This window comes from Chelonia mydas, chromosome 3 (genome assembly GCF_015237465.2).
Source record: "Chelonia mydas isolate rCheMyd1 chromosome 3, rCheMyd1.pri.v2, whole genome shotgun sequence".
Taxonomy (NCBI): Eukaryota; Metazoa; Chordata; order Testudines; family Cheloniidae; genus Chelonia; species Chelonia mydas.
This window is the reverse complement of record NC_057851.1, coordinates 154,496,969-154,518,784: the sequence shown is the minus strand read 5'-3', so window position 1 is coordinate 154,518,784 and position 21,816 is coordinate 154,496,969. Positions and strand designations below refer to the sequence as shown.

Genomic DNA, 21,816 nt, shown 5'->3' with positions numbered 1-21,816 from the left:
AGACCTTTTAGAGTTGGAGAAATCAAGCTTCAGTATCTTGCCTTTAGCTTTTGTGCTGGGATAGCCTTGGCCTTAGATCTGAGGACATTAAACGTGCCATGTTTGGACACCAGTTGTTCCAAAATCAAAACCAGTTATGTTTAGCAGACACAATAGTTTGTATTGTTACCATGTTTACTTAAGTGCCAACAATATGCTCAGCTCTGCACAAGATCCAAAACAGAGATGGTACCGGCCTTAAAGAGCTTAAATAATAGATCCTGCATAGAGAGGATGTGCTAGGAAGCCCAGAAAACAGGGGAGAGTAAGGTTTTGCTTTTTAATGAGTCCTCATGTTAATCCTGGAAGGAACAGGTAGTAGGGCAACAGTAAGAATACTATCTCTCTACTGCTGCCTAGCTTACCATTTGTGCAAAGGCAAACTGGACCTGTGCTGCAGCTCCATGTACTTTGTACACTCACTTGGAGATGCTACAATTGAATGTTCCTTAAGAATGCTGCCATAATCTACAGTAGCAGTGAAGAAGCTCTATGCATTGTCAGATCCAGTCTGCAATGCTATCTGCTGTCATGCAAATACGCACCTAACTAAGGAAAGGGTGGATTGTCAATAGCTATAGAAAAATAGGATGCAGAAAGCTTAACGCTGCTACCAACTCCTGAATTAGTACAAACAGTTCTGACCTCTCCCAGCACTTGTGCCTTGTGAGTACCTGCCTGAAAAGCCATGGCTTCTAACTGGCAGACAAAAGGCCAGCTAACATACTCCCCTGTAACTGTACACACCTTCCCCACTGTTAATCAGTACAGTCATTTCATGGATGTCTTATTCAGTTGGAAATGTATTCTTGGTGTTAGTATGCCATTAGTTCCTACTTGAACTACCTTTTGTAGTTCTCCTTACACAAGGTTCATTATTGCTCACTAACTTTAGAAGCCTCATAGAGGAGCAGCACCGGTGACCTCTGCTCTTTCACATTAAAGATCCAGCAGTAGTGTCATTTAAGGCAGGAAGATTAAAATAGTTGCTCAGTGGAATAGAGGTTGGAAAAAAACCATCTCTCTGTAAAATGGCATAGTAAAAGCAGCCTCCTGTCCAGTGTAGCTTTTTGTTAGGAGGCAGGGTCAAATTTTCTATTTGTCTTATAGCTGGATAGGATTACGAGCATAGATCATACAGTAGGGTTCTGTGCTGTTTGAGTGTATTATGACACAGCCTTGCTCCTAGGAATGTGCTGGAGATGGAAGGCTCCTTCCATGGCTAGACCAGTGAGTATACATACTAACATTCATACTTCAATCTAGGTAACTAAATCAGGAGCCAAACAGTAGTTTGGGAACAGAAACAATGCAAATGGCATCTTTTAAGGTATGCTCTTTCCTGCCCCCAAGAGCTATGCTGAAAAGAACAAGTGTTTTGAAATTTTATCTGCAGCTCAACTGAAAGCCTGTCTTAAAAGATTGGATAAGTAGAGGAAGATGAGGATACAAAGCAAAGTGAACATGGTAGTGTTAATACTAATATCTAATGCTTTTTGTCCATAGGTCTCAAAAGTGCTTTACTAAGTGGTATAAGTACTATCCCCATTTTACAGATGGGAAATGGGAGGTGCAGAGAGGGTAAAAGTGAGAGTTGATTACAACTTGGGTTTCTGACTCTATGCTCTTAACTACAGGCTCCCTCTGTCTCCTGGATACAGGAGGGATTTTTTGGGGGGCCAAAGTGCTCACTCAGGCTTGCATTCAGGATAGAAGTAACTTTATCACCTCTTCTCTCGGAAATCCTCTTGGTGCATTCCATTAACTTCAGGGAACCAAGTAGTATCTATTCATACAAGTTTGCATTGCACCTTCTGGTGTTTGGGATGTCACAAAATAACACATGTTGAGATAACTTCAGTACCCAGGCAGTAACAAGTGTAACATTTGAAATTCATAGCCTATTTCTGTGCTGAATGGATGCTCCCTATTGTATTATCCTACACTTCTTACCATATTTCCCTGAAACAATGATGTGGGAAAACTTCAGCAACTCACCTCTTCCCCAGTCCCTTTAACTGCCACTGTATCTAAGGTGTTTTCTCAAGATGGTCAATAGTCCAAAGACATTCTGTTAGAGCTCTTAAAATAACTGCAATATGGTGGAGGGTCCAAAGGGTGGTAGAAAATGTTGACAGCTCATCTATAGCAACACTCTGACCACTGACAGACAGGAGATTTGCTTGAAATTGTCAGAGACAAGGCCTGTGTGAGTGGTAGATAAACCATTGTACTTGAGGGCTACAGGGGGAAAGTGTGGTACTTATAAAGGAAAGGTTGCTGTAGCTGGGCATGTGGCTCAATTTATATGTATGTACACCAGTTAAATGCCCATTGTGAAGTCATTTAACATAATTCCAGGCAGGAAGCAAGGCAAGGAACAACCAAGGTGAGTACCCATGGCAATGTGGTTAGGGTTCTCACCATCTGAAAAGTGCTGCTAGAAGACTAAAGCTGCCTCCTTTTAAAAATAAATCTTTCCAAATCTCATCATTATGTACATATCACCACTTATGGAAAACTGTATCTTGAAAAGGAAGCCTAATGTCCCCCGGCAAGGTGATCAGACGTAAGCTCATGTGGCTTGAGCTAATGCACTACAAATAGTAGCACAGAGACTGTGGCTTGGGCTCTCAAGCTGTAGGCTGAAAGTATCCACAGCAGATCATATTCAGGACTGTAGTAACTTTAATATGGCCTCCTTGTGGCATATTCTGCTATTTTCAGGGAAACAAGCACTCTCCATTACTGTGGGTTTGAGAGTCTGAGCTGCAACATCCATACTATTTTTAGTGCACTAGGTTGATCTCTGTTAGCATGAGTCTGCAACAAGGGGTGAAGATCTGGGGGTGGGGTGGTGGTAGAGTAGAAACATACCCTTAATGATTTCAGTAGCGTGCTGATTCAGTCCTAAAAAAGCCATCTTGAAAAGACAACTACTAAGGAATGGTTTTCCAGATAGCTGCTGCATTTCTCCCTCTTGTCACAGACTCACTGCTCAGGGCAGTGACTGTTGCTTCAGACTGATTTGAATATATGGGGCAAGTAAATGGTGAAGAGCAGACATGAACACTTCATCTTTATAGATTGCTTAAAATTTAGGGGTTTTGTACTTGCTCTTTGGCAATACAGATTTCAGACCTTGCTGTAAAACTAATGGTTGGTTTAATACCATGACATTCAGTAGGCTTAGGGTGATTAAGAGGGGAGAGGGCAGAAAGAAAGGGAAGTCTTGCCTTCTGTCACATGATAGCTGCTAAGTTATTAAATGGCATTTCATAATAGAAATGACACTAGCCTCAATGTATAATTACACTGCAAAAGCTAAGAAAATTTCAGCTAGTGCTACCACCTTGAAAGAAGAGAAATAATGAGAAACTATATTAATACATACATAGACTATTTGAATGGTTTCTATTGACTTTTAGGGTGGTGATGGTCAGAATTCACTTTGTGAAGATTGGCCGGGCAGACCCAGTGCAGCTTAAGCTTGGATGCTGGTGCTGTTAAACTAAGAAGATTCCCTTCCTGATGTCTGTAGAGATATATCTTTGTTGGTAACATCTACTGTGGAATGGAAAAACCACTCAAAAGCCATCTGTTCTTCTGCCCCCCTGCCCCACACAAGTATCTTAATATGACTCACTCCAATCTCTCCCCTGATCAGCAGCTGTATGGCCAAACAAGCACTTTAAGGAACTATACTTGAGTGACTAAAGCAATTTTCTAATTACAGTATCAAACTACTCAGATATGAACATAACTTTACTTTCAAAAACAAACAGGCTAGAGCTAACAATCTGTCTCTATATTAAATACATTGGCTCAACAGTTGAAATGGGCACATGCTGGGCTAACACTAACCAAGGTGCAGGCTTTCACAACAGCAGCAGTTTCTCAAACTTTCAGAATCTGAATAATATGGATTGTGTTGTAGGCCCTCCCCCACCTAGCATAGGTCACTTCCCCTCTTAGTCATGAGCTTATCACATACCTGTGGTAGCTGTAAGAAGTGCTAACAATACAATTCGTTAGCTGGACATGAGTGCCAACATCCTACAGAACCATTGCACATTCTGAGGACTTACAGGAAAATATATAGTTATCAGAAGACACTGAGCACAAATAGCCTGAGAGGAATGCACAGTAGAGTCTTCATACTTCCAGCTGGCAATTAAGTTAGTCTGGATTTCATTCTACCTTACTACAGAAGTCAGTAGAATGATTCAGATTAGTGTTTAGAATCTGACTCTCACTAGAATTTACGGGTGGGAGAAAGATGTATTCTAGATGATCAATAGGAGGGAGCGTACTCGTTTGTGAACAAGAGTGTTTTAGCATCACTTTACAAGAGAGGGCCTTAGTCCTTCACAGAAAGCCCTTAAAAGCTTGCTAATAGTATGTCAGCCTTGGGCTTTAACTTTTTCATGTCTTTTCAACACTGGTACAGTTTTATACTAATTGTTTATATTATAGTAGGACCTAGGAGCTATTGCACCAGAGACTGTGCCAACACTTTAAAAAATGGTCCCAGCATCCTAAAAAGTTTACAATTTAAGTATATAACAAGAGGCAACACGTAGAGACAGCAAGGAAGAGCACAAGGAAACATTGTGACAGTCTGATAGCCAGTGAATTCAGGGCAGCAGCTGCCTTTGTTGTCAAGATTGTTGTAGGGGTTATGGCAAAGAAGACATTTAAGAAAGAACTGAAAGGACAAGGATGTGGCTTTGCAGAGGATTACAAAGCCTCTCCTCCAAATTTGTAAGGAGCCCCATAGCAGAAAGCAAGGAAGGTGCTTATTTGAAAATTTAACATTTAGATGGTGGAGACTGGCATCAATATCACAGTATCAGGTAAGAGAACAAAGAGCAGGGGAAGTGAACGCATGTGGTTTATGTCTGATGCAATAAAACGGAAGCTAGTAGGAGGAATCTCCTTTAGGTCAACACTGTAGTTTCAATGCTAGCCTCAAGCAGGACTTGACTTAAGGTGGTTGGGAAATACCTACCCCAAAAAAAGTAGTTTAATACCGCTGCACAGCATTACCTGGGAGGTCCAATGTAGCAGCACCCTACTGTACTAGGTGCTGTATAAAAAAAATAAGACAATCCCTACCCTATAGCATTTACTATCTAGATTATTGCCCCCTCATATGAATGGAAAGGATTAGTCAGTCAGTGCTTGTACTGTGTTTTGAAAGTGCACACATTAATAGAATGTAGATAAGCACAGACTATGATGCTAAAAAGTAAAGTGCTGTAAGTGTCAAGTATTACAAAACAGCTAGTGTAGGTTAAACCTGAACAAGCAAAGGCTAGGAGTCTACACAGATATTTTGAGCCAAGTTAGAAAGGGTCAGCTTCATTTAAGTTAGATTCAAATACATATTTGGGAAAATATTCACTAAAAATGCTAAAATATTGAAAGTTCTATTTTAATTGTCAAATCTGAGGTGTAATGGACAGCCAACTGACAGCCATGTAACTGAAGGTTAGGAGAGTTAAGAACTATTCAGTCCAGTTATTCATTCTGTTTATTGAACTGAAGAAAGGGAATACAAACATTTCTGTTAAGTGCTGTGCACTGACATGGAAAAAGTGTTTTTTTTAAAAAACCCTAATAAAAACAAATCAGAAGTTATGTAGTTCCAATTGAACAATTTTCTTTTTAAAGATGTTTAAAATACTACACATTTATAAAATAAAAAAAGTTAACAGAGGGTGTTCTGTAAATAATTAGTAAAACAAGTGAAAAATAAATATGAGACCCAACATTCTTATATTTTAATGTAATAATATAGCAAAGAAATTTAAACTACTAAATATAATCCAAGAGGACAGTAACAAAAATCCAGAAAGTTTAAGAACGCAATCCTTTGAAACATTTAATATCAGTCCATAGCAAATAGTCATTACATACCAAAAGCTCTAAGTGTTAACTAGTTCCACCACAACTCCATATAAATCTTGACAATTTAGAAATCTTGAGATCAACAGTAAAGTTCTTTTCTTGATCTCTACAGCTTGGTTTGTAAGTACATACATGCTTTGATGATCCATTTTGTCCCATACATTTTCAAGGAGCCAATAACTTTTTTCCATCTGTGCCTAAAAATGTTAAGATTCAAATCTAGCACATTACCCTAACAAGGAAAAATGTTTAAGTGAAAGATGGGGCACACTGAATTTCAAATTTATAAAAATATATCGATATTAACTGATGCCTGTAGTCAGAGGACATTTCACATACACACAACATGACTTAAAGTATGCAGTAAAACATGACCAGTACCTAGAACACTTGGTTCCATGTCTATGTAATACACACACACACTCACTCTCTCTCTCTCTCATATACACCAAATAGGAAAACGTTCACACTTAGCTGTTTTACTGAACCCAGGTAATCTGGTTTAGCAGACAGGAAATGGGTTTATAGTTTGTGTTTCAGCAACAAGAGGCAGCTACTGCAGCAATTCAACACTGCACAATTCAATGAAGTCCACCCTGTTTTAAAAAGAAAAAAAGTGTACAAGAGTTAATGAAGTTTTGCTAATTGTCTTTAAAATTAGCAGTTCTTCCTAAATCAAGTATGGTAGCTGAAAATGGACACGAACCAATGTGTATTTTTTAAAGCCATATATAGGATTGGTGCTCCTCATTCTAGGAGTTTCAAATAAATTAAACTGAGACAACTTATTGTTTTAGGGATATGGATATGAAAAAGAGTCTCCTGAAAGTCTGTCTTCTCTCCTCTCTGGTTGTCCCTCACATCAGCCAACAAATTTGGCTGTAAACTAGACCTGTATGTTGATTTCCCCCACCTTTATGTATATAATCTACTCAACATAGACTGATTGTGTCAGTTCTACTTTCCAGGAAGCAATATCCTAATAAAGAAACCTTCAAACTTTTATTTGAATTGGGAGCATTATTTATTGATGCAGCGAGATGCCACTAGACACAAATACTGCCAATAGTGAATTGATTGCATTAGACGTTAATTGCTTGAAACCAGGATGACAAGTTATTGGCAAGAGTTGGATAGTTTTCCAGCTTGCATCTTTGCACTAGTTTTAAAATTATTAGGGTTACTTCTTTTACATCTGAAGAACTTGTACTAAAAGAGTGAGGGAATTGGACATAAAAGTTTTTCAGAACAGAGATTTGTAACAGCAGCTTATTTCCCCCTTTGCGTTCCATCATCTCTCTCAAAAAACTACTTACCTGAACAGCACAGGCACATTCAGATAAATGGTTAAGCATAATTCAGGAAAGATTTACATTGCTGATAATGAGTAGCTATTGTGAATATTTTAATCAACAGCTAGAAAAAAAATGCAAAAAACCAAGCTTACAGTATGTTCCCCCAGAAGTATAACATCAGTTACTAGACATAACTGATTGTTGGGGAGAAATAGGACTCTTATTTGCTCCAACCCTTAGATCCCAGCCTAGGAACATTTTTAAGCACATGGAAATGAACACATTGCAGATGAGTCTACTGCATTTGCTTTTTCCATAGCCAAAGTCTTATTTTTGGTCTATGGGCAAAAAGTATTGGTACTTTTCAAACCACACATTATGACTATGTGGTAGCATGTTAAAAATAGTTTAGGCTGCTCTTTTTAGTCTAGAGTCGAGAACAGTAGCCAGTCATCATTCACAGCCTATAGGCCTACAGGTAATCTTGCTGTCAGACTAAATACCATAAAGCCACAGTCTCACCTTTCTATTAGTATCTGCATATCACGTGTAAGACGCAGGCACAATGTATATAGCCAACTTGGTAAGACAGACTTCTAGAAATGAACCACACCACCTAGCTGGTACAGAAGCCTTCCCATCTATATTGCATAGTTGAGTTACGTAACTAAATTTAAGTGGCAATCTCAAAATGTGCTTCTCACTAACCCCATTCCAAAGTGTTCACCATGTATACATTAGGAGTAGACTCTAAAGTCCAGAAGCTTGCCCGGGGGGGCAGGGGGGGGGAGGGAGGGAGGGGGGAGAGAAGAAATAAGAGAATTAAAGTTTAATATTCTTTGTCACATATCTCAATGTGAAAGAAGGTACTGACTCAAGTGTGCTGTACTGTAGCTTACACTAGATATGGAGTCCCTGCTAATAGTTTTAGTTATAGGCGCTATGCTGAAAATCCTGTGAAGTGACTAAGCACAAATCAATCTTCTGGATTTATATTAGGGGCTTGATCCCACATTCCTTATACACACACACAAAATTCCCAGTGAAGTCAGTGTTAGTTTTTGGGTGAACAAAGAGCGACAGAATGGGCTCCACGTCATCTAAAAGTATAAAGGGTTAAAAAAAAAAAAACCACCCTTCAGTGACTGCATTACATGCTCTTAGTGGAGACGAGATTTTTATTTAGGTTTAAAAGGAGAGAGTAATGCTCTAAAAATGCTTAAAATGCCAAATTAATAGAACGTATGTGAAGCCTGGGAAGTTATAAATAGCAGCACAGTTGCTGTTATCAATTGTACGCTACTTTGAAGATGTAAAGCACTGTAAAAAATTCAGATATTTGACTTTTATTTAAACCAAAATGGTTAGCCTGCCAAGACTTGAGCTCAGTGTTCTTTGCTTCTCCTGAAACCTGTACGAGTATCACTGACACCACAGAACCAAGACAATCATCTTCATGCTGTGACATGCCATCAACGGTGGCAGGAGAAACAGAATGCTGATCTCCAGAATTAGCAGGTCAAGAGAAGAGAACTAATTTTCCATTTTTTGGTTTAAAGTTTGTTTGTAATCCAAGTCTACACAGATATTGAATTCTAATATTAAACAGTATTTTATATTTGTTTAAAAAGCATTTCAGTTGAATTTTAAAGTAATTTTAGGAAGCTGAAGACAAATGAACGAGATTGAAGGTACTGAAATTCAGTTCTTATTTCAGATGGGAAAATATCAAAATATAGGATGAGGTCAAATTAAGGATTGGTCTCAGCAAAAAGTGTGTATAATTTTAAGTGTTTAAGATTACATGCGAGAGTCAAAGAACCTAATGGCCATAGTCTGTTAGAATCTCTTGTATTATATGCCTTGGGAGCATCCATTTGGGTCCTGGCCCCACCCTTTAAAAAAAAAAAAAAAAAAAAAAAAGATCTTATGACTGTTATTTCCTCCATTCTCATTACCCAACCACAAGTCTGTTTTTTCTTCCCATGGACAGTTATCCCTTCTCCCAGAGTTATCCCTTCACCCAACCAAGGAGGACACTAGAGTACTTACTTAGTCCCAGTAGGAGACTCAGCCACCCTTTTGTTCACATCTTTCATGATGGCCTGCCTTCTTCCCTGCTCCCTCTTTACTTCATGGCAGCCCTGATACTACCTTCACCATCCAGTTGAGAAGAGGGAATTTAACACCATTCCATAATCAATTGCCGAGTAGTGCAGAAGCACACTAGAGATACCAGGCCACCTGTTTATTTTGAGAAGCATACAGTACTCAAACTGTCTTTTTAATAAGAAATTAAGGAACCATTCCTAAAAACGTCAGGCTATTCACAGCACCAGCACAGAACAAGGTCCAGCAGACACATTTAAACCTGTAAACTTCAAAATACCTCAAAAAACAAAAATCTATGCATCTTTGTTAGTCAAATACTAAGGAAAATTCTGCAGTTGTATTTAAGTTAGGGGAAAAATTATACAAATTGTCAATATGGATTGTAATTTGGATGATAAAAGGTACTTTTACTAAGTTTTAAAATTACAAAGCAAAACAACATCATCCTTGTTTCAGGTCCTTCCTAAGCTCTTATCAGAATCGTTGCACAAGTTCAGACAAAACTTGTTGCATGTATTTATGTAAATCTAAAAACTGACCTTTGTCCTGTTTATTAAACTACTAGTCTCATGGTGCATTTTGATAGCTCTCACTTCTAAATAATTGTTTCTTCATTAAGATGGGAAATGAGGTTTCTTTTAAAAGAATACTTTATGTAGCCTGTGTAAAACTCCTTCCAGCCACTGCTTTTGACCATGTCTTGCATGATACTCTAAAAGAGCATCAGTTATACTGCATTTCATGACACTGTTTTTTAAGCTGGTTTAAATTCCAAATGTATACAAATGAAGTCACTTTAATCCTATAAATAATTTATTTTTTTTTAAAAAATTGTGCTGTTAACCCCTTTACAGGGCAACGAGCTATGTGAAAAGTACAAAACTTTTTGTCAAGTGTGATATTGAGAGTGCTTTTGACATAGTTCACTGGTTTATCGTCTGGATTGATATATACTGCGCAACGGGCAAGGCTAGAGTCCATGAACCAAGCTGCAAAGATCTCAAGCTAAATAAGGCGGAGAGAGATTTAGAGAAACAAGAGAAGGAAATACTTTCCTATCCAATGTATACTCTTCAGACTAAAGCACTCTTTCTATCAAGCCTTCTAAACTGTTAAATAAAGTTTTCCAAACAAGCATTTAAACTTCATTACACAGAAGAGCAACAAGAACGGTAGCCCGCCAGACAAAAAGGCAGGAGGGAAAAAATATATATACTGAGTTCAATGGTTAGCCTGAATGTAGCACAGTTCTTCACAACCGATGGGGGGGGTAATTCGACACGGCGTCCAACATCGTTCTGACGACGTGCTTCATCTCAACTGGTTACTATGAAGCAAGGTGGTAAATGTTTGGCCCCGATCGGGCTTCAGAAATGGTTCTTTTTTCATGACGAGCATGTCTGTCCAGCTATCAATCATGTTGTTTGCACCAAATCCCAAGCCATTTAAAATACGACTAATTTTAAGTTAAAGAGAAGTCGTCTGCTCCAAATTCGCCATCAACTATCCATGCTACTGCATTCCTCTGAGCAAAGACAAGATGAAATGTAAAAGAAAGATTAAACTTGGATAAGAAATTTTTTCAAGGTGTAACAACCTCCACTACAAGATATATAATTATAACTTACTTATATACATGTAACATACACACAAATTTAACACACTTCAGAGTAATCATGTGCTATGGATTTTATCCTCCTCACTGAAGGGGAGCTACTCTTTTGCATTCTATTAATGTATGTAACCAATAATCTTTTCACTTTAACAAAAAGTAGCGCGCTGTGACTTCCAAATATCCTCTCTCCTCTTTCAGGAGATTAATACACAGTATTTGGAGAGGTTTTTTTGTTACTCAACACACACTACTTAAAACAAAAACAAAAATTAGTGACACACTAAAAATAAGCAATGGAGTGGACACTGATCTAGAACGGACATGATTTTTTTCCTAGTGGAATCTCTTACTTACTCTGACAATTTTTAGATATAGATCTATACTGGGAAAGGGTCACTACGGAGACAGCCCTGTTGGAGTTCAGAAGTTCCCAGAGAACATTAAGTGAAAACAATTACAAAAACTGTTTGCTTATTTTAAGATTCCTGAAGTATCAGAACACTAATCCAAATATTCCACCTAGGTTATACACAGAGCACTATATAAAATAAATCCACGTTGTTTTTACTTAAAGTTTACCCCTCTGCCCCACTTTTCCTGTTACTCATGTTATACAAGCATTTGCTTTCCTGTGGGAGGCAGATCTTAAATTTTAGATTAGCATACAGGTGGTAGAAATGTGAAGGGAAAGGAATGAGGAGAACATGAGCTGGAAAGCATTTTGGGTTTGTTGGGACTGGTAATAGAATACAAACTACAGGGCTGATTTAGTTTAAGTCATTACCATCAGACAGCTGTTCAGTGGCAAGTATTCATACAAGAGCTACCATCAGCAGCCACCTTGTTAGCAATCTCAGTAGAAGGGCTAGGGACTGAATAGACATGGAAACTGAAATACCCTCATTGTAATACAGGGAATTTCCTCAATAGAACTGAGACAACAGTGGGTGGGAAAACTTGCAATTCTACTGCCCGTGCTGTACCAGTTTTCTGGGGAAGTGACTAGTCACCAGGGCTATCTAGTACCTTTCAGGGGCATTAAATTCACTTAAGGCTAAATACCCTCATTCTGTTTCCAGAGTGAGGTTAGTATTTGTTATTTAATATTTGCATAACAGTTTGTTATTCTACATGCAGTGAACACAGGCAATGTTAAGCCATCTTGAGGTATCTACGGACATTATAATCCACTCTAGCTCCATGCTGGGGGTTTAAATGGTTCCTGGATGCCTCTGATATACAGCTGGAAAGTGATGCTATGTTTGGGGGAATAAGTAGACAGATTATTTTGAGGTCTGATGATTGAGGCCTTTTTCAGGAAACATAATTTTGTTTGAGGGTTGTTTACTACATTATTTATATTCTTATTATATGTTTTAATTGTCAAGAAATCCAAAGCAACTGGATGGATTATTTCAATTACAGAAGCTTTCTATTACAATTTCTTTTTAAATAGACATGGAAGTTGCTTTACCTTCAATATCCTGGTTGTCTATGAAAGGTGCTGGTCCCCATATTCTAACAGTGCCATCATCGGAGGCGCTGGCCATCATGGATGGAATCTGCGGGTTCCAGCTCACACAGTTAACTGTACGCGTGTGCCCTGTCAGCTCCGCAATTGGCAGTTCACTACGTTTGTGCCAAATATACACTTTGTGATCTAAATAAAACATCGATTTGAAGCAGAAGCATGAGAAATATTGAATTAAAATGTTCTAAGCACATAAATCTCCTAATTTTTTCATATTAAAATTGCACTCTTCCAGAGACCTAAAAACATAGTATTGCAAAAAAAATTAAGTGTTGGAAATTCTAAAATTGAACCCCGCTAATGTGCAACAACACAACAAGATTTTGGTTTCACTAAAGTCTAAATCGAAGCCTAAAGAGAGGATCTGATCAAGAGTGTGGGCACAACGCAGACATGTCTTATTAAGACTTACAACGCTAGTGAGCTCATTATCTCAGGGAAAGCATTTAAGATGGCACTGAATCTTATAATTGTCAGCCAACGCATGGCCGGAAACACAAAATCAACCTCCTCCTAAGTTAAGGCTATGCTGTTGCAAGCGGATTCAAGCAAAATACTGGTGATCAATGAACAATGTCTTGATAGATATAAAAAATTATATAAAAATTTAGAGATTTTTTATATAATTTTTTATATTATATACACACAGATTTATATGTATCTATATATGTTTTATATATAGATATATATAAACACAATATTTAGAGGACAATAATGTGTATTACATGGACCTTGTGTTAAGATGCAATATGAGTAATAAATAAGGCTGCATTTAGAATAGTTAAAGCACAAGTCTTGGTACTGAGGCCTCCAAAAATTCTAACCAACTTGGTAAATGACCTAATGGGGTCATGCACCTTTAAAATTTTGCTGTGCCTCTGTTTCCCCATATGTAAAGTAGAAACAATTACTGACCAACCTCACAAGGTAAGGATTAATTAAATGTTTGTATGGCATTTTGAAGTGGTAAAGACCTACATACTACATAGATTTCAAATAGGATTCTAAAGAACCTCCTTTTGTGAACAGTAGCAACTCCTGTTTATCATGCAATATATTTAAAAAAAATAGTAACTGGTCAAATAATCCATTGCAAACCTCTCAAATAACCCCCCCCCGCTTTATAATGAACTGCATTTTATTTAAGACCAACTAGTTAAAATGAGATATTTTCTCCTAATGTAGATTAACAGCTTCTGACAAACCTGTAGACTGACTTGTTACTAAAGGCTGCTTCACGTTCTCTCAAATGGAGCTACGTAAACTGAACTACAACAAACTATCTACTCACATGTACGTACACTACTAGACTACCTTTTCAGAATTAAAGCTTTAAGGAACAGACTAAGACAACACTTTACACAATCCAATGTGATTCTGAAGGTTAAAAACAAAACAAAAAAACAAAAACACACACCTTACCCTGGGCCCTTACAAAACAGGCCCAACTCTCTGACCTACCTGCTAGAATAGGATCTGGGAATCATTTGGTAAAGAAATTGCTTTCTGCTTAATCAGCTCATTATGGTATTTGCATGAAATACACACCTTGTGTTTACATTTTTCAATCCCCTGATTTCAGAGGATAGAGATAAGTATCCATTCTGTTATCAAATAAAACAAAACCAGTGCTCTGTCTATTCTGGGCCATAAGCCCAGCATCTGCTGTGTGGAGAATCAAAAAGTGTAAACACAAGCCAGCATTTTGGTGCTTGACAGTGGATGTGTGTGTAAAAGGAAAAGGACACACCAGGTAGATTAAGGCAGAAGTCAATTTTACTTTCAAAAGAGAGATTTCTTATTTTCTTCCTATAAGTGCAGGTGGTAGCAAAAAGCCTACCTAGCTGACAACATACCTTTACATTTAAGAGGTTATGGCATTCTAATCTGTTACTTTTTTTGTACAGAGAGACTTTCACAGCAGCCACATTTGCAACAATTCAGTGCAAAGAGGCAACAGCCTCTGGCAGTCCGAATCTAAATAAGGTGCCATCAGCTTCAACTACAGCTGGGTAGTTTTTAGACACTGAAAATAAAAAAAAATAAAAAAAGCTGTTCTTAAGATGACCTGGAAAAATTCATTACCACATTAATGTCACACACATAGTAGGTCATAAGTGAAGTGTCAATTAAAAAAAAAAAAAAAAAAAAAAAAAGACTGGTGTACTGTAGCGTGTACACTCCCCCACACAAAGCATCAGTATGGCTAGGCACACAAGCCCTGAACTTTCAGCACACAAGTACTAAACCCCACACTAGACTCTAGCTCAAAGATGATGAGGATGACACTGCATTAGAGGTGCTATCTTTCAGCTGGTATCTTCCACTAGGTAATGACAGAGGAGAAACTTGGTTTAAAATGTAAAGATCTTTCTGCAGTTTCCACTAAAATAATATATGTAAGAAAGTGTGTCATAGTCAACACCTCCTCTTTCTGAAGAGGCTCCACTTTGAGCTATTGAGTACAAACAGTGGCTACTCAGTTTACCTTCATGCACTACAAATACTGGGCGTGAGCAGGGTCAGCCCCCTCAAGTCCCACTGATCTCAAATGGGAGTTGAATGAGCTAAGCCCCTCACAAGCCTGAACTAGTTCACTCGAAAGCAGTTTGGGACAGGCTCGGTAAACTAAATTCTATTCTCACCATAGACTATTTACAAGTATGAAAAACACAAATCTTAGTCACAAAAGAACAACCTTTGCTAGAGTTGCCATGTCATCAACTGCTGGATTTGTGACTTTGTTTTTCCTCCCATTATAATTAATTCCACTTGAGTTGAGATGACTGCTCCCCTGGAATTAAAATTATCTGACCACACCTGCCTTTGAAAAACTACCAATCAAATGAACTTAAGTTACTCACTACAGAACTATTTTGGCCAAAAGCACAACTGCTAATGTCATGCCTCTCAAAAAACCCAACATACCCGCACATAGTTAAAGCTTACTCAGTGCTATAAACCCATTATAGGAGAGAGATGGAAGAGGCAGAGCATACAGGTTATCCTTTCTGCTAGAGCAGGACTGTTCCTTACTATATCTATCTAACTTCAGTAGCACTGAGACACACCTTCGTTCACTCCTGTGAACAGTAACTTTCTTTTATAGATGATCGTTGCTGGTAACAGCATTAACATTAATTAAAAATTCATTGCATCATCCCCTTGTATACACAGTGTGTGCTTGAAATGTACATCAACTGACATCTGAAGTCTTTAAAGCCGATGTTACCTTCACTGCCACTAGCGATGAAGTCTTCGTTATGGCCTCCAAAACACGAGTGAATTGTGTAAAACCCTTGTGTAACACCTTGATACTTTCTCACTAAAACTCTGTCTTGCAAGTCCCATAAGTGAACTCCCTGGGGGGGCAAAGAGCATGCCGGAGGTTATTTTTATTGTAAGACAATATCCAGCACCTACCTTTGAAGTATTCCACTTTTATCATTTGTTCATTTTTGGCATGTCAACAAGCTTAGGCAATAAAACTAAAACTATAATGTGAAATTGAATGGATCTCATGCACTAGAACAATGGCTTAAATGCTTGTCCTGTCTCTTATTCTAGCACCCAATTCTCTAGTTTGGGGTTTCCAAAATACTTAAATTCGGAAGTCCATAAAGAAAAGTTATGGGGAACACCAATATTCCACGGATGATCACTCTAGAATATTGCTGCAACGTTGGGAAGCCAAACATAGTAAAATGAAGTGTTTAAATCTAGCAGCAGATATTTTGTAATTTACAGTCAAAATATTTCTCTTCATATTAAGTTTTGTTAAGCCTTAAAAAAAAAAAAAAAAAAAAGAAAAAAAGAGACATCTTCCCTTTTGGAGAATCCTACATTTGTTTATTTGTATATATGTACATACTGTGAACTTCATATGTTGTGTATGGAATACTGCTTTGTCTATTATTTAATACCATTACAGATCCAAAATTCCCTCAGATTTTCTAAAAAAAAAATAAAATTAGCAGTGGTAAGAAAAAGTCTTATTTGTATTTTTAAATCTATCAACTTACCTGAGTTGCTACATTTAACAAAGCTAATCTGCCATTTTTTGAAATAGTAAATGACATAATAGGATGATCTTCTTGTACTCTGAAATCACAGGACAGACACCATAATGTTAGGAGCACTACTATTTGGACATTTAAAAAAAAAAAAGAGTAACACCAAGAAAACACAAAAGTTTTCAGTTGCAATACCTCCATTCATACTTATAACTAAGTGGGCCATTAGTATTATATTTGAAAGGGGATTACAACCAGAACTGAGTTTAAGTCATCTAGTTCTATTTCAGTATTTGCTGGGTCCACAGAGAAAGTATACAATGTAGACAGATGTTCTGATACATTACACAGACTAACAGTTTTCTCAACAGGGGAATCGGACTAGATTTATGAGAGTTAAGAATTTGTAAGAAAAAAGGTAGTTACATGTTCCTGTCTGTAAGGTCCTCAAAGTTATAACCCCGAATTCGCTGGTGCGTGTCCGATGCCAGAACAGTCTTCCCGTCGCTCAAACACCAGAGGCATTGCACTCTCACCCCTTCCCAGGAGTCAAGGAGATTACCATCTAGATCCTGTTTAGGAAGGAAATATAACCAAGGTGTTCTTTTAAGTTAGATTTCTAAGCCCTGGTCTACACAATGAGTTTAGGTCAAATTTAGCTGTGTTAGATCGATTTAACCCTGCACCCATCCACACGATGAAGCCATTTTTGTCGACTTGGAGGGCTCTTAAAATCAATTTCTGTACTCCTCCCTGACGAGGGGATTAGCATTGAAATTGACATCGCCGGCTCGAATCTGGGGTAGTGTGGACACAATTCGACAGTATTGGCCTCCGGGAGCTATCCCAGAGTGCTCCACTGCAACCGCTCTGGACAGCGCTTTCAACTCAGATGCACTAGCCAGGTACACAGGAAAAGCACTGGGAACTTTTGAATTTCATTTCCTGTTTGGCCAGCGTGGGGAGCTCATCAGCACAGAGGACCATGCAGTCCCAGAATTGCAAAGAGAGCATTGTTCACACTGAGCTGTTTGCGTTTGGCCGGCAGGGATCTTCCCTGATACTAGTCACGCAGTGGGAGGAGGGGTGAAGCGATCATCCCAGAGAATTCGGGGGAGGGGGGTGTTAGTTGGGTTTGTGTTGCACGTTAACCTGAAAACCGCAGCCCCTCCTTTTAAATGGCCAACCCAACGGGTGTTTGGTATGGGAAAGGAGGGTGCTGTTGTTTGAAACCATTCCCACAAGGTATGAAGATTGAAGAAGCCGAAAGACTGGCTTACCATGGCTGCCTGCAAGCCGAATTCTGTTGCCTGGCCCTGCGTGTGTGATCTCTCACACCAAAACGGCAGGCCCTCAATACAAGAGGCAAAATGCGACCTTGTACCGAAGGCACATGTGCTATGTAATGTTAACAGCTTGGTTCAAGGTGAAAGTCTACCCATTGTTCTCTAAACTGTGTCTTTTTAAATACTACTCTCCCTTTTTTTCCCTCCCGCAGCTGCAAATGTTTCAACACTCCCCCCTATCAACTGTGGGATAGCTACCCACAGAGCACCGCTCCGTAAGTCTATGCTAGCCACGGTAGTGAGAACGCACTCCGATGACTTAATGCGCTTAGTGTGGACCAACACAATTGACTGTATAGAATTGATTTCTAAAAATCAACTTCTATAATATCGACCTAATTTCACAGTGTAGACATACCCTTAGGAATTTTGATGAGAGGTTTTAGTAGGAGTAACTACAAGAATGATGCACGAGAGAAGAGTTCTCTTGTCCTGTATCGGATAAAGTGTTGGTGATCATAAGAATTAGTATATTGTTTGGAATCGCCTTCCATCTCCACCCTCAAACCAACACAGAGACAGGAGAATCCCCTGTCCCATTTCCTTTGAGGTTTGACATGGTTGAAATCTAAACTCCTGGCTCAAGTCAGCCAGTTATTCAAAGACCTCAGCTCTTTCAACGCCATCGCCATACCCCTAGACAGCAAGAAACCAGACCCCCAAATGGATGGAAGTCCATAGCATATCCATAGGACTGATTCCTCCCTCCCTTTTTAAATGTAAATATTTAAAAAATGATAGCTTCGCATGCTAGAAATTTAAATAGTCAATATGAATTCTATAGAAAGCTAGCTTCCTTGGCCTAAAGTGTTCACTAGTCAATGATTCCTGTGAACCAAAGTCAGAGAATGCTAAAGAAGTTGTTCAAATCAACTAAACTGACCCAGCGTATTGATGTTTGTTTCAGTAATACACCTGCTTTGGCACCAAAGAATGAAAAAGCCCCGTCAGGGCGTTAGTATACATGCTACTCTACCTCCAAATGTAGGAGGGCCAAAAGATTCCACGGGTAACTAAATTTATAACAAGTTAAATTAATTTTTCATTACATGTTCTCTAGTGACTACCTCAACAGATAGAGAAAACAGACCCATTAACCATGTTACATCTGTTTTTACTACAGTGGTCAAGCGATTAAAAAAATTAATCGTGATTAATCACAGTTTTAAGTGCACTATTAAACAATAATAGAATACCATTTATTTAAATATTTTAAAATATTTTCCATATATTAAATATAGGCTCAGGGCTTCAGCCCCCACTCCACTACACACGGGGCTACCTCCCCGCCCAGAGATATGCAATTAAAAAAAAAAAGTTAAGTACTAATTTTGTTTTCAGGTAATCGCAGGCATTAACTGCGATTAATTGACAGCCCTAGTTTTTTTACTCTTAAGCACAATCTGCTGTTTTCAGCTGCAATGAAGCAAGTGTTCTGAGAGGACCTGAACACACAGGTAGAACTTACACACTGATAGAACTGTCCACGTTGCCCTCCTGTTACAAAGCGTTTCCCATCTGGATTCCAAGCCACGCTGGTTAAACTGTCTTCATGAGATTGACTCATCTTTGTCCTCAGCTCCCCAGTCTGGAGAGGAAACAAAGAAAATCAACCACTACAAAATCCAGTTTTGCCCACCCCACAGACATATAATTAACAGATGTGCATGAAAACTTAACCTAGTGTTTCTAATTATGGACATTTCACTGCATTAATTGAATAAAAAGGTTAAAAAAAATTTTAAAAAAGGTTGCACACTATGAAAGCCTTCTAGGGAGCAATGAGGAGGTGGAGCTGGGGTCATTCTAATTTTCTTTCAGCATGGGAAACTGTCAGCCATGTTCTGACTCCAGCTGCTGCAATGAGCTCCGCCTCATTTTGCTTCCACTTCAGATCTGAAGCCAGGACAGGCAGTGGGTGTATTTAATGGATTTTGAGGGAAGAAGAAAGGAAAGAAGAGATGTCAAGGAAGGAGAAAGTGAAAGATCAATGAAGGAAGGGAAAAGATAAATGACAGGCACAGAAAGAGTGAAGAAAAGAGGAAACCAAAAGAATGCAGAGACAGTCCATTATTTTTTTTACTAGAAAGCAGAGTACCAAAAATCTTAAGAATGTAAGAATGGTGATAGTGGGTCAAACCAGTGGTTTATCTAGCCCAGTATCCTGTCTTCCAACAGCAACCAGGGCCAGAGGCTTCAGAGGGAATGAACAGAACAGGGCAATTATTAAGTGATCCATCTCATTGTCCACTCCCAGCTTCTGGCAGTCAGACAGTTAAGGACTCCCAGAACAAGGGGGTTGCATCCCTGACCACTTTGGCTAATAGCCATTGATGGACCTATCGTGCATTAACTTATCTCATTTTTTTTTAGCCCAGTTACACCTTTTGGCCTGGGGGGGGAGGGGAGGAAGAGGGGGAGACCAGAACTGCACACAGTATTCAAGGTGTGGGCGTACCATGAATTTATATATTGGCGTGTATATATTATTTACTGTCTTCTTATTTATTCCTTTCCTAATGGTTCCGAACATTCTATTAGGTTGACTGCCGCTGCACATTGAGCGGATGTTTTCAGAGAACTGTCCACAGTGACTTAAAGATCTTTTTCTTGAGTGGTAACAGCTAATTTCGACCCTATCATTTTATAGGTATAGTTGCGATTATTTTTTCCAACATGTATTACTTTGCGCTTAACACTGAATTTCATCTGCCACTTTGTTGCCCAGCCACCCAGTTTAGCGAGATCCCTTTGTAACTCTTCTCAAATAGTGCAAAGCTGCTTAATTTTGTATCATCTGAAAATTTTGCAACCTCATTGTTCACCCCCTTTTCCAGATAATTTATGAACATGTTGAACAGCACAGGTCCCAGGACAGATCCATGGGGGATGCTCCTTATTTACCTCTCTCCATTGTGAAAACTGATCCTTTATTCCTATCTCAGCTAGCTACTGATCCATGAGAGGACCTTCTCTTTTCCCATGACTGCTTACTTTGCTTAACAGTCTTTGGTGCGGGATCTTGTCAAAGGCTTTCTGAAAGTACTCTATATCCACTAGATCACCCTTGTCCACATGTTTGTTTACCACCTCAAAGAATTTTTAAAGATTTGAGAGGTACGATTTCTCTTTACAAAAGCCGTGTTGATTCCTGCCCAACACATCATGTTTATTGCCATTTCTGATAATTCTGTTCTTTACCATAGTTTAAGAGCACCCTACCTGGTACTGAAATTAGGCTTACTGGCCTGCAGTTGCCAGGATCACCTCTTAAAAACCGGCGTTACCTTAGCTATCCTCCAGTCATTTGGTACAAAGGCTGATTTAAGGTCCAAGTTACATATCAATTAATAATTCTGCAATTTCATATTTGAGTTCCTTCAAAACTCTTGGGTGAATACCATCTGCCCCTGCTGACTCTTAATTTACCAATTTGTTCCAAAATCTCCTCTATTGACTCCTTAATCTGTGACAGTTCCTCAGATTTGTCACCTAAAAATAAATGGGTAGGGGGTGGGATTCTCTCTCACATCTTCTGCACTGAAAACCAATGCAAAGAGTTCATTTAGCTTCTCTGCAATGGGTTGTCTTCCTTACAATAGCTTATAGTTAACCATTCTCTGGATATTGCATCTTAAACTCTCCATGCTAGGATGGACTTTTGTCCATGGATTGTAAAGTAGGAGTGTCACACTCATCTGAAAGGGCCAAATGCCATGTTTCACTGTGGTCTGAGATATAAATCCACTGGGATATAAATTCTGAACTTCATACTCCCCTCAATCCTCATTGATCTCCCACTGGTATCACTGGGAGGTTTGACCAGAGTGAGATTTTATGAAGTGACTCTGCTGCCCTTTAGGCCACTACTTCTGCCTTTTGTTTCTCTCTTCTTTTCTCCCCTATATACTTCCTTCCCTGAGAGTACAGGGAGTTGTTTCAAGGGCTACAC

The 21,816-nt window shown here is 38.8% G+C and overlaps 1 protein-coding gene across 5 annotated transcripts in view; it reads right to left on the bottom strand.

Annotated features, from left to right (window-relative positions):
• Positions 1-5,557: 5,557 nt before the first annotated feature.
• The window catches only part of WDR26 (WD repeat domain 26), a 46,281-nt gene continuing 30,022 nt past the window's right edge, over positions 5,558-21,816 (bottom strand). For 3 of the 5 annotated variants that reach the window (XM_037895648.2, XM_037895649.2, XM_037895650.2), the window contains 6 exons: positions 19,333-19,452; positions 16,945-17,090; positions 16,528-16,606; positions 15,738-15,867; positions 12,449-12,634; positions 5,558-10,884 (listed from right to left, as the gene is read on the bottom strand). In XM_037895648.2, the coding sequence (XP_037751576.1) occupies positions 10,859-10,884; positions 12,449-12,634; positions 15,738-15,867; positions 16,528-16,606; positions 16,945-17,090; positions 19,333-19,452 (687 nt within the window). In that variant the 3' untranslated portion in view covers positions 5,558-10,858. Of the gene's footprint in view, positions 10,885-12,448; positions 12,635-14,416; positions 14,532-15,737; positions 15,868-16,527; positions 16,607-16,944; positions 17,091-19,332; positions 19,453-21,816 lie in introns of those variants that run through there. The other 2 variants (XR_005224837.2, XM_043543594.1) reach the window with 2 other exon arrangements.